At 39.1% G+C, this 13523-nt stretch overlaps 1 protein-coding gene across 3 annotated transcripts in view; it reads right to left on the minus strand.

The window, feature by feature from the left end:
• Window positions 1–3173: 3173 nt before the first annotated feature.
• The window catches only part of SPTBN1 (spectrin beta, non-erythrocytic 1), a 128972-nt gene continuing 118622 nt past the window's right edge, over window positions 3174–13523 (minus strand). For all 3 annotated transcript variants that reach the window (XM_054383418.1, XM_054383419.1, XM_054383420.1), the window contains exons 33-36: window positions 8816–9054; window positions 7396–7569; window positions 5042–5084; window positions 3174–4690 (exon numbers count right to left, since the gene is read on the minus strand). In XM_054383418.1, the coding sequence (XP_054239393.1) occupies window positions 4475–4690; window positions 5042–5084; window positions 7396–7569; window positions 8816–9054 (672 nt within the window). In that variant the 3' untranslated portion in view covers window positions 3174–4474. The remainder of the gene's footprint in view (window positions 4691–5041; window positions 5085–7395; window positions 7570–8815; window positions 9055–13523) is intronic.

Consider the following 13523-nt stretch of genomic DNA (forward strand, 5'->3'; position numbering starts at 1 on the left):
GTAATCCTTTCACGGACTCCCAACAATCAGTTTAAAAGTGCTATCAGATCTTGCTCTCATATTTTCTGTCATGGTAAGGATGGTGGTCCATGTTCTTTACCTTTCAGTATCCTGGTTGCCACACTTGACTCAGCTTCCTTCCTATGATGATTCATCTGTCTAAATCTTGCCACAAATTTACATACATCTTTTGAAATCTGACTTTTCCATGTTAAGGAAACTTTCATTCAAGCTCTTAATTCTCTTGAGTGCACAAGTACTACTCGGTGTATTGCTAAGGTGGTAGCAGATCTGTCACAGCTAAGCATTTCTCTGGATACAGTGACCTCTCATGGATAATACTGGTAACTCTGGAAACAAGGAAAATTATGTTTCATCTAGGTGTGGGAGTAAAAGAATAGCAATTTTAATACAAAACTAGTAATAAAATTCATGTTAGGCCCAGATAATTGTTACTGTTATAACATAGTGACCCCCCTCCCGCATTTCCTGTAACACTTAAAGATTATTATGTGAAAATCATTAATACACAAATAAATTATATGTCAAACATGTAATTAAACTGCATTGTAGATTTGATGTTCACAATCTCCAGCTTCGTCAGGATACTGAGTTTCAGAAGAAAGGGAAGATCCATTACAAAACATAGAACTATGCACAAAATCCTTCCTTTCATACTTTACAGAATAAATTTGTATTTTATTGCAAAGTAGACAAGTTTGGGTCTCCCAGTCTTCTATTGTGGGACTCTTTTGCACGTGTGGGGAGCATGGGCTCTCCCCCTCGGCTGCCCATGCTGGCACTGCATATGCTGCATTATGACACACTGCAGATGTGACCACGTGGGCTTGCTGAAGAGACTCTGCTGCCTTGGCTGCACGGAGGAGTGACTCAGATGCCAGGCAACAGCACACACACCTCATCTAGGTTTGCTTCAATAGTATTAGCACATTGTCAGAGATCTCATCCCACTAGGCTGTGATCAGAATGCAGAGCAACAAAGGGCACAAGCCAAATGAGAAGTGAACCCCCAAAGTTCTGTGCTTTTTGCATTTAATTGCTCTGTGTTGTAATATATTTCTATTGGCTTTCACCAGTCATTCAAGGTACTGCAGCACCTACAGACTGCACTGCGGGTTTGGGTTATGCTTTGCCTTATTTGCACTTTAATCTTGTTTAAAATGCTTTGAAAAAAAACAAAAAAAACAAAAAAAACAACAAAACAAAACAAAACACAAAACCAATAATGCTCCAGAACCAGAATATTCATCGAATTGCTTTCACAAGGCTAAAGAAAAATTCTTGAAAACAGTTGATAAATTACATTCAGCAGTAAGGAAGGCAATAAATTACAGACTCTCAAGCACTGCATACTACTGACTCAACTGGCTCAGAATTCTTGTAGCCATGGGGACAAGCCAAATCCAAATGCACTTGAGATTAATGCTTTCTTACCCGAGTTTTGTACTGCCTGACCTCAGAACATAACTTCTTGAGAGCAGGACACAGAAAAGCAAGCTGCATCCTTCTGGTAGTCAAGAGCCCCTATTCATTCCTCCTGTTACCAGGATGTGGCCTTGATTGTTCAGCCCACAAGTAGAGCTGTAGCATCAGGTGAATTCTGCATTTTCCAGCAATTTCTTAAGTCAGTCATTTAGCACACCCTGACTTTCTGATTTTTTTTTTTCTTAATGAAAAGGACTAACATTTACTCCAACTCATTGTGATTTAAGTTTCTATATTTATTCAGCTACCTGTGATTAGTTCAGGTAGAAAAAAAGATACACATACAAAAGCAAACCTGGATGACAGCTGAAAGTTATTTATTGCAGAAGTGTATTCTTAATGAGCCTCCACACTTCAAAGTCCATTTTCTGTGAACTCAGGCATGAAGAAGACAACATGGGGAAGTGAAAAAGCTGTCTAAAACACTACTTCCCAGGATAAGATTAACCATACATTTCTTTTACTTCACCACTGATCTTCCTCATAGAGAGTACAACCCTATAATAAAACATGTTCCCTAAGCAGAGCAGATTGATGCAAATAATCTGTTAATCCATCTAAAAGAAAACCCTCACACACTTAATTCCTATGGCTAATGAGTTTGGAGCTTTTTCCCTCATTGTACGTATATGGAAAGGACCCTTCAGATGCAGCTCTCTGATACCTTCTCTTATCTTAGAATGCAATACAAGGCTTCCACCAATTCTCTCTGCACAGAAACTGCACCTGTACAGTCCAAGCACTCACTATTGTTCCTCAGCAACTTGAAATCCATTCCTAAACAGAAAAGATTTCGATTCAAGTAGTATTCAGGAAAAACTTGCAGTAAGAGGCAAGATAAACAATAGAAATAATTCTGAAGTCATGTTCAACCACAGCACTACAGGATTACACACAACTGGTAGTCAAGATCAATCTGTTAAGTTACTCATCACAACTTAATTGCAGTAATAAATACCGTAAGGCATCAATGTTTTTGTGTAATCAGCTAAGACAAATACTTCATATTCTCTTCTAATGTTCAATCTCAGCTCTTTATATTTTCTTGAATTTTACAAGACTAGTGGTTTATTCTACATTTGAATAATTAAACTGGAACAATGTAATATTACAGGAGTAAATACTCATATGCATGAGTATTGTTTAATAATTAAACACTCTGGAAAACAAGGAAGTCCCAGAAAACACAGTATACTCCTTTAAAAGAAGACACTGTATGGGTCGTATGTTCAGAAAACTACCATGGAAACACATTAGTTTGCAGTTTGTCTGCTTTCCATCTAAAATGATATTTGAGTGTATTTTAATAATAAAAAACAAAACAAAGCAAAACAAAACCCAGATTCCTTACACTTCATTGCGTTTAAAACTTCCAGTGCCTATTAGGGCTTCCTCACAACAATGTTCTTTTGCTGTAAACCAGCACATGGATTTTTACCCCAGCTGAGCATGACGTTCAGTAACTCATTCAGTTGCCCTAGCTCTGCTAGGGTTATTTATCACAAAAATACCTATGTCAAAATATTTTACAAAACACTGCTTTTATTCTTTCCCTCTTTATTCTGTGGCACTTAATTTGGGGGACAGGGTGAAAGGGAGGACAAGTTGGAAGTGAAGGGAAAGGGAAAGTAAAGAAAAGTGGGAAGAGACAAAAGAACGATTTCAGTATGAACTTCCAGACAAAACCAATGGAATTCCATTTGAAGACATGAGTTTCAGTGCACAGGAGAGATGGCATTTTAAAATAACTTTATTTTTTATCTTCTTTCAAAATTATGATTTAACATTTTCAGAAATGAAATAAGAAACTTAACCAGCATATTTAGTTTTAAAAGCATTTAATGACATAGCATATATTTAACAGATAGGGTAAAAGTCTAGAGGTACAGTTCAATACAACTGAAAGCCAGTTCCAGTACTACTCTTGACTACAGGCCCAGTCATTGAAAGTTCATTCCTATTAAATGTAATTTTTGATTGTGCAGTAAGATGAAAATTTCTCATTACAATAGTTACAGTGACAGAGAAATGCACACTATGTATCAAATAGCAAGGTAATGTAGCAAAATTATAACACACAGTGCTGCAGCTGACAAGCAAGTAACCATTTGAGTAACATTACTTTTCCAGTAAATGCTTCAGTTCCACTTTTACACTTATCAATGAATTTAAAGGGTTTATTATACATCTAGTCTTATTATACTTTGTACTAGAATTATCTGAAACATACAATATAATGTATTTCAGGAAAAAAAAAAGAAATTAGAGATTATTTAAAACTGTATAAGCCTGCCAATCCACTTTGTCCACCAACATTCTTATCTGTCATACTTGATGCAGAAAAGCTTCAGGTTGTGTTAATAACTGATGCCAGGATATAAATGGTTTGTCTGTAAGTTAATGCATACCTGCACTCTGTTACAGCAAAGATAATGCACTATCATTTCAATAAACATTAGAACTGTAATGGGAGGCTCTACTAGTCAACACTCAGCATAACAACCTTAAATGGAAGTGAATGTTGTTGGAAATTTGTACATTGGGTTTCGATGTGCACAGTAGATTTGAGAGCACCGCTGCCTTGCATACCAATAGCACTAGAAGTGGGTTATTTTCCAAGACAGCCTCACAAAATTGAGGAACAGTTTAAATATTAAGATCTAATCTACATTAACTTCATTAAAAAACCAAACCAAAACAAAACAAAAACGAAAACAAAACCCCAAAAACAGAAACAACAAACCCTCCAAACCTGGTTCTCCTCCTACAGAAGCTGCCCAATGCACCTCATACATTTTTAACTTTAGATTCTTTTTTGTTGGCTTTTAATTTCAAAACGTTCTATAAATAAAAAAATGTCAATCACATTGAGGAACATGAGGCACAGAGAGTAACGTATTGGTTCTGAGCTCGCATGCTGGAATTCCACTGGAACGGTCAGAGAAGTGCAGCGTGTGGAGATGGAGTTTCACTTCTTTTTACCAAAAAGGCTGAATCTTTTCTCTTTGTCTTTCTCTTTGTCTTTCTCCCGCTTGCCTGGGCTGGACTCGCTGGTTATTGTGACACTGGCAGGCAGGGTCTGGGCACGACTGGAGGCTGGAGTGCTCTGGGTCGTTGGGGACACTTCAATTTTATCAGAAGAGATAGCTGATGTGATGGCCTGAATCCATGTGTTCATCTCCTCCTTTAAGAAGTCCCAAATGCAGAAAGCTGTTACAATCCATGTGCCACACAACCTCTCTAATTCACGCAACATTGTGGAAGGGGAATGGAAAGACGTGGAAATGAAAGGGAACACGGTCCTAACCCATCCTCTGGCACTCCTCTGGTTATGCTCGGGCAGAAGATGGCTACTGGAAAAGCCCTTCTGCCCTGGTGGTGAGCATCTGCATCTACACCTTACATTCACGTATGCACCAGACTGACTGAAGACAGGAAATGCAAACAGCCTTGAGCAATTTGCAGCTATTTCCCCCCTGTTTTACAACAGCAAAGATATCACATCAGTAATAAACAATACGGAAAACAAACTTACATCATCTTTGGCTTGGAAGAGGTATTCGTTGCCATCAGTCAATCTGGAAAGAAAACCACCGTCACAAATTTTGGTTAGTAGCAATCACACTGCTTCCACTCCTGCTTGTGTACCTACACTACATAATCAGAGAGAGACACAAGGAACTGGATGGAACAGTCACAACACCTACAGATGCACAAATACATCCCAACAGCTCCTGGTTTGGTATCTGGTACTGTCCCCCAGAGGCAGCCAAACACACAGCATGCTCAGGTCTCTAGACATGCCTACGATAGTGGACATGTTCCAGTATGTCAGGGCACACTGCAGAGCTTGCCGTCTTCTGCAGCTGATGACTTCTCTGTCAGTGCTTGCTCTTCTAGGCAGATCTTTTAACTTTAAATGCAGTAAAAGAGTTTACTCAATACTTTAAAAAAGACAAAAGTCACAGGCAACATCCAAATTTTCAATGGCTTTTGTAGAAACCTAGCAAATTCTGCAGCTGCTCTGCTGCCCTAACTACTGTGCTGGTGACTCAAGGTACTATACCATGTATTATTTATGAGTAGCTGCCTCTTCTCACACTGAAGGCCAGAGTCTCCCTTCTGTTTATTTCTGTGCTGATTTTACTTAGATGGTTTAACTGGGATACATTTAACAACGCATGTGAAGATATATATAAATTAAAGGAGTCTGACAACACCCTATCAAGCATCTGAACAAGTTGGTAGCAGGGTCAGTGGGAGCTGTATTGCAGGCTTCCTAATCTTTCCCCACAAAATTAAAGCATTTCAAAATCTCTATGAAATGAAATTAAGTATTTAACAGTAAAATGACAGAGACACACTAGGAAGAAGATAATTATGCTTTTCTTTCTTCTTTAAAAGAAAAATATTTCCAGTATAGTCCACAGAGATACCTTTCTGTGAGACATCTGCCTGCACTTGAGAGCTGCAGAGCCTCAGCCTCTCCCATTTCAACACAGAATCACAGAATGACAGGTTGGAAGGGACCCCAAGGATCACCTGAGCCAACCTTTCTAGGTAATACAGTAATTTAAATGAGATGGCCCAGCACCCTTTCAAGCTGAGTCTTAAACCTGTCCAGTGTAGGGGAATCCACTATTCCCTTGGGAGATTATTCCAATGTCTAACTGTACTCACAGTGAAAAATTTTCTTCTGGAGTCCAACTGGAATCTCCCCAGGAGTAACTTACACCCATTCCTCCTTATCTTTTCCATGTGACTCCTTGTAAAAAGGAAGTATCCATCCTCCTAGAAGCCACCCTTTACGTACTGGTACATGGTAATAAGGTTTCCACCAGGCCTTCTCAAGGCTGAAAAAAACCATTTCTCTCAGCCTTTCCTCGTATCTCCTCTGTCAGCCTAGAGGGACAGACTGGCCATGCTCAGCTGGTGAACGCTTTGGGGACTTTCATAATGAGAATGAGTAAGGAAAATATACTACACACAATTACCTGAGAGCCTTGATGCAGGCAACAGGGTACTATAGAGAGAAGTGCAATAGAATTTTCTATCTAACTTTGTGTTTGGAACAGTATACCCTTATGTTACCAATTCACAGGAACTTAAAATGGTATAAAGGATGAATCACGTAGCTGCAGGCCTGTCTTCAAGAAAGCTAAATTTCCCTATATGTTTTCTGTATATTTCCATATACACTTCCAATAAATTAGGATTAGAGGATTCCTGTATAAACATAAATCATGCCTCTCCCTGAAAAACACATCTGTCTTGGAATCTACAAGCTGATCAGTTCATAAAGTGAGTCTCCACTGAGAATCACCTAGCAGCTGTGTAATAGTAAAGTATTTGTAAAACATGTGCACTAAAAGTTTGATCATTTAAACACACGATTTTGGAGGGAAAAGCCTTATTTTTTTGACCAGCAAGTACTCCACATGCTTCAAAATTAAATAGTCTGAATCTACATGTTCTAGACCTATAAATGTGACAGATGTATTCAGGAGTCTCCTAAATCCATGCTGAAAAAATGCAACAAGAGGCTTGACTTTGAGAAGAACAGAACCATGAACATTCATCTCTTTTCCATTAATTCCAGAGGGAGCAGTGAAAAGCCCAGCACTTTTAAACACAGGCTCCTCTCTTTAGCTTGACACGTTTAGTCTTGTCCCAGATGTAAACTAGCTGCACAGATGATTCTGATACTGTTTTGTGCTTGCTACCTTTGATAAATATACTGCATTTCAGTACTGGGAAGAGCTTGTTCAGAAGGGCAGACACTGTGGTTAATATTCATGGTCGTTCTTGGACTAGATCCTCCCGTGAATTCACACTATGAACATCTCCACCACAGCTTAAACTAAAGGCAGAAAGCTTCAGCAGATTTACCTTAGCTTGAACACATGCTTTTTCTTTTTATAATCGACCGCTACTTCACAGACTGCTTCTTTCAAGCTGACAGGAATCTCATTGTGGTAGGGGATGCCAGAAGCAGCAGCTTTTGAATCCTTGTAGAAACCCATCTCTTGGTTGTTTATGACACAGTACACGTTATGCCATGATCTTTAAGACATGGAAAACAACAGAAGTATTTATAAATCTAATGTTCTTGCTTGCAAAACTAAAGATACCAAACACAATTATGTCTATAACATACTGGAGGCTAGTTGAACCCCAGGAGGTGAATACAGCCTACACTGTCCTGGAAACTGCAGACTGTGAATTCTCTCATAAAAGCAATAATTTGGAGCCAAATGGAATAGAGACCTCCAGAACCCTCTGTGACAGCATGTTTCCTAACAGTGGGAGGACTATTAGGCAGCCCAAGCAGTTTGTATACTTGGGAGAGAAACTAATCAGTGTTTTAATGACTACACTTCCTTGCAGAAAAAATTCTCATTGTGCTATAAACTAAGAAACAGTTGCACCTGAAATCTCTGATTGTTACAAATACTCTTGGTGGCATCACCCATGTCATTCTCTAATACAGCTATAAAAATCAGTGATTACTAGAAATAATTGTCCGCAGACATTAGTATTGGTGGCTGTCACTGCTTCCACATAGTTTTCTGGTGTAAACAACTCTAGTTGAATAAAACTCATGGTGGTACCATATTCATTCGTGGTCTGCACTCAGCTCTGCTGAGTGCTTCAGCACCTACCAAATCCCTTGGATGCTGGTGTAGCTCACCACTTCCTAGTCAACATTTCCTTGACAGCCAAGTCACAAATCTGGTTTCAAGAGCTCTCTCAGGCCAGGAAGGACACCCAGTCTGCTTTTCCAGCACAGATAGAAGTTTTGCCTGTTGATAACTGCAGGACTGGGTCCTTAGGAATGGAATCAATTAAGGCACACAAGTCAGCTTCACCCGCTTTTCTCTTCTGAACAGATTGCAGAGTAGGTGGAAAGTGCTAATGTGCAAATAGAAAATGTTAGAAGAATATGGATATTTCTATCCTCACACCTACATATTTTTTCTTTTCTTGTAGTAATGCACAACTTGAGAGTCTGGAATAAAATCCCACTACTGCCACAATGTGAAGTGGGGAAGTTGTGGTATCTTTATGCTTTAGTTTTCCACCTTCCAAATATGGCTAATGCTGCACTTTCTACCATGTATCTTTAGATTAGAACTTCATCAAATACAGTGTTCAACCATGCATACACAGTTCCTACAACAATAGGAGAATGAGCCTGAGAAGTCTTTAGCAGCTGGGAGAAGATGACAGCAGCAGGGTTAACATTTCCTGTCTTGTATTATTTTATCTTGTTGAGTTACGATGCAAGTATCTCCACTAAGCACTTTACCTGCTTGAGGCTTTCTTGCTGTGTGTCTCCCACTCGTGTTTGCGATGCAGGAAGCCCTCCATCTGAGCTGAAGGAATCTCTTGTGTTTTGGCTGGTAGGGTAGCAGCAGTCTGGGCCTGAATGGCCATCTTGGTTTTGCGGTCTGATGTTGGAGAAGGAACTGGACTAGACTCTTTCGAACTCGTCCTCTGCTCTGCAGCTCCATTGACCATTTCGTTTGTTTCTGCAGTTTCTGCCACCTAGGAACAGGGGAAAAAGTGTTCAGCTTGAAGACTCACAACACTGAGGTATCTTGCAGTTAATCTGTTTCCCTGCACAACGTGGCTGTGTATAAACTTTGCCTGGAGAATGACACAGGCCAGTGAGTTCTTTCTCACACTCCATGGAGACACAGAAGGCCAAGGAAATTAGAAGGTATGAATGGATTAGTACCAATTTTATAGGTGGAGAGATGGGAAAATAAGAGCAGTTAAACATCAGTGTGAATTTTACTGTGCTTTGCTCTGCTTGTCAATTAATTTTCTTTTATATATTGTTATTCCTAAAATGAGAGCATTCAATTCTGTTGCTAAGTATTCAAATGATTGGGACAGTAACAGTCACACTTTCTGCAAACCTAGAGGAACAGTAGAAGTTATACACATCAGCCACCTTAAATACATTTATGGCATTACTGGGGTATTAAAAGTTCATAATAGGTATAAAGTCAGAGAAAAATCTGTCAAAATTGCCCAGGAGCATTTACAAAAATCTGTGCAATTTATTTGTTTCTGTAAAAGCTCCTTTCCCCCTTTTCCCATTCCCCTAGTGACACAACAAACTCAAAACATGCAGAAATTAGAAAGATTACACCATGCATTTCATCTCCACCATCCCAGTTAGGATATTGGATCTTAAAGACAAGGGAAATGAGGTCATATGTCAATTTATCAAGATCTTTTTCAGACGTTCGTTATTAGGTGGATTGGATTTGTGTTAAAGGAACTGAAAACCACCACAGTCACACAACATCACACAGCTATTTACCCCCAAACAAAGACAGAACCAAGGCCTTGCCCATCACTTGCTTTGTTGATCGCGTTGCCTGTCGCACTGTGATCGAGATAGCCTAGAGAGCAGCCATGTTTCCAGCAGCTCTGACTGGTCAAGCTGTCGACGTCTTCAGGAGCCATTCATCCCAAAATCATTTAAATTGGAATCCTAATGGCTATAAGCTTTTGAAATGCAGCTTGGTCCCAGTTTTGTTTTTTTTTCCTTGTACCATTACTTTGACATGTAGAGCCATTGGTAGCAGCTCGGGAGTTACACAACCAGTGTGTATTGTTATTATTATTAGCAAGTTGCTAAAGCTTAGTGCTGCTAATGCTCTAGTAGATTACAAACATTCTGGACTGTTTGTATGCAGACAAGCAGGTATTTGCAAATGGCACAATAATTAGACATTCCCACTTCTGCACATGGCCTGGACAATTCAAAAGCAGCCGAATTATTATGCAACAAACTAAATTTTGCCACCTTTTGCTAGAACTTCTTATACCTGCCAAGTATACATTGTTGTACCTCACACTTTTGTACCTCATATATTGACCTAGGAAGATCTACGTGTCAGCTTGCTATGACCATGGGAAGGATTGGTTAACTGCCTTTAAGCAATCTAGATCTCCAGAGTACAGACACTGTACCACTGAAACAAGGAAAGAATCACAGCTCACATTCCACTTCAGTCATATCTATTTTACTCTGTCCTTAAAGACATGGAGCCTTACAGCTTAGTTTATGAGAGGAAACATCTGCCCTGCACCATTATCTAGTCAATGACACTGCTTCTTCACAATTAGGATAAATCTAAGCCATCAAACCTCAGTATTTGCATCCAAACTCAGAATATAACAAAAATGGTGTATTAAAGAGGGGAGAGGCTGAAGATTACCCAAACACTACCAGCACAGCTACTCTAACACAGGTAGTGAAATGAATTGAGAGTGGTTCACCAGTGAAAGCTCAGTTAATCAGTCAACACCAGTGCTGATCACCAGTGGTCAACAGATTCTGTTCAAGAATAACGACAGCCCTTGTGGGAAATCTTTTTGACCAGTAACAGTTACTGAACTTCAGCCTCTCTGCCCTTCAACTGCCTGACACACAAAGCTTTTGTGACCAGCAATGAGGAACCACACAGAACTCAGTAACTTATATCTCAACACCTTAAAAAAAACTACCCAGAACTACCTATTACCTAAATCAATGCTGAAAGGAGCACATTTTATATAGTGATGCTGGCATGATGAGAAAGTATTACTGATTTGGAGGTACCTATAACCACTAATCTGAAGTAAACCAGAGCAGTTTCAAAACAGCAGCCTCTACATAGCTACTTAACATGGTTTTATGGGAAACGTGTAATTTGGTGCTGCAATCTGCAACCCTGTGGTTTTAGATGATAACTGCCAACTTTATTCAGACTTGTAACTTCTACTTAGAATTCTAACGATTGTAAAAGGGCATTGAAAAGCTTTTCTGATGCTCTTTCAGGTTTTATTTCCTTTTCATGTGTTATCTACAATTAACAGAAAACAAGCAAAATAAATCTGACTCATGAACAGCTATGTGAAGAATGTGTCATGAATATAGAGAAAAAACAGAAGCTAAACAAACTTTAATGGAAACATGCATTGGGCATGCAAGACAACACAATGGAGAACAAACATTAACAGCAAACCCTACTGTTAAAACAAAACAGTTATCACGCACACAAATACAATTTTCTTAATTGTGACTGAGAGGTTAGTTGCAGGTGCTTTAGTGGCTAAACACTACTCTTGAGATACTTAAAATCAGGACTGTAACATGCAATGAGACAGCTGGTGACAATGACTGGAGACATCCCTGGGATTTTCAGAGTGCTTGAAGCAATGTTACCTTTAATTTAGTTCATCAACTTAAGGCTCTGTACCACAGCAGGCGTGTTTGCCTTTTGCAAGTACAAAAAAATGACAGCCCATACATTGTTCTGGCACTGGTACCATTTTAATATGTTAAGCCAGTACCACAGGCTGAAATAAACAGGTGAAATCCTACACTTCTAGTGCCTAAAATCATGATATTAATCAATAACCAAATTAATTGTTCCTCATTATAAAAGCATAGTTTTTATCTATGAGTCTACTAATACAAGTTAAAAAAAAAGTATATCTATATACATTACTTTTACATATTACTTTTTAGCCAGAAAATATCTGAAGGCTTCTCAGGTGGTGGTCTGAAGCTATGGCTACATGGCTCTGAGAACTGCCATACTCTCAGGGGCAGAGAGAGCCAGCACTGGTGTAGATATTCACCAGATAATCTGCACATATTTATATGGAATTTTTAATAGCATTAAGAAGCTACATGTTGTTATCCTGACAAAAGAAAAAAAAAAACAACAAAACATGCATCATGAAGTGGAAGGACAAGTTACAGCAAAAGTACAAATACTGAAGCACATCCTTTTGATGGCCTTTCTCCCCTTACAAGCTCAGCCAATACAGAACCATTCAGCTGCACTGCTCAGCTAGCTGTCAGAAGCGTGAATTCTGATCAACAACAGCACACCTTGTGCCTCGAATCAGACATAATATGGTTGTGTACATCTGATGTAGTACAACACAAGATGCAATGAACTGAGCTAAAAAGCTCTCCTGAAAGACTCAAGTGCAGATAGTGAGGATTAACATGGAAACACAGTAGGTATCATGGCAATAAAATAGAGAAGCAAACAGGTGATGTGTAAGGTGATGTAACCAACAAGATGATGATCTGGGATGGGCTTACAGGCCACCTCATCTTCCTTGCCACAACTATATATAACTGCATAAAAATCAGAATGTGCAACAGACAGCTCACTTAAGGAGGAAACAAAAGGCTTCATTTAAAGAAAGAAAAAGGTAGAACTGCTCAGTAGCCTAAAGCATTGCGAGAGTCTGGGATGGGCTCTTTCTTTGAAAGATAAACTGATGGGGAAAAGCATTTCCTCCCAGAGTCCTAGACTGCAACCCACATTTCTTTTGCAGTACTGGTTATGAGCTCTAATATATCCATGGATCTGAGGCTGCCAGGAGCCTTTCCTGCACTTAATATAAACCTCGGAGTGAGGTTCACAAACAGAAGAAAAAGAAGTGTCATTTTCTTTACCATTGAAAGAATTAATTGAGCCAAGTAAGCTCTTCAGGGAGGTAATGGAGAGGTTAAGCCAGTTTTAACTACTGTGTTGCATTAACTGTATGTACATATTTACCACTATGTTTATGGCTGCACAATAAGATTGTTGGCATGCATCCTGACTCCAATGGGCCAGCTCAAATCAAGAAGGAAAGAATAAGGCATGGACATTCAGCATGTATCTATATAAAGAGCTGGGATTTTGGACCAGCATATTTTATTTCATTTTTAAAGGAAAGCATCAAAAACTCTCCATCAGGGTCTGCATCCTACTCTCATTTATACCACTGTCTCTCCAGTGTGACTAAATTGAATTGCTGTTGTGCTAATTGGACAGGTCCAAGGCAAAATGGGGCCCAAAAATACCTGTTCAGCAAGACCACAACTCGTCATGAGGGCTAAATACCAAGATAAATCTAGAAACTAGTTTTTAATGTTTTATTTCATGTTTATTTTTATCTGCAGTCATTGAGTCCATTCTGCATGGAATGTTGTACAACTAACCTTA

The sequence above is a fragment of the Indicator indicator genome, chromosome 9 (assembly GCF_027791375.1).
Source record: "Indicator indicator isolate 239-I01 chromosome 9, UM_Iind_1.1, whole genome shotgun sequence".
Lineage (NCBI taxonomy): Eukaryota > Metazoa > Chordata > Aves > Piciformes > Indicatoridae > Indicator > Indicator indicator.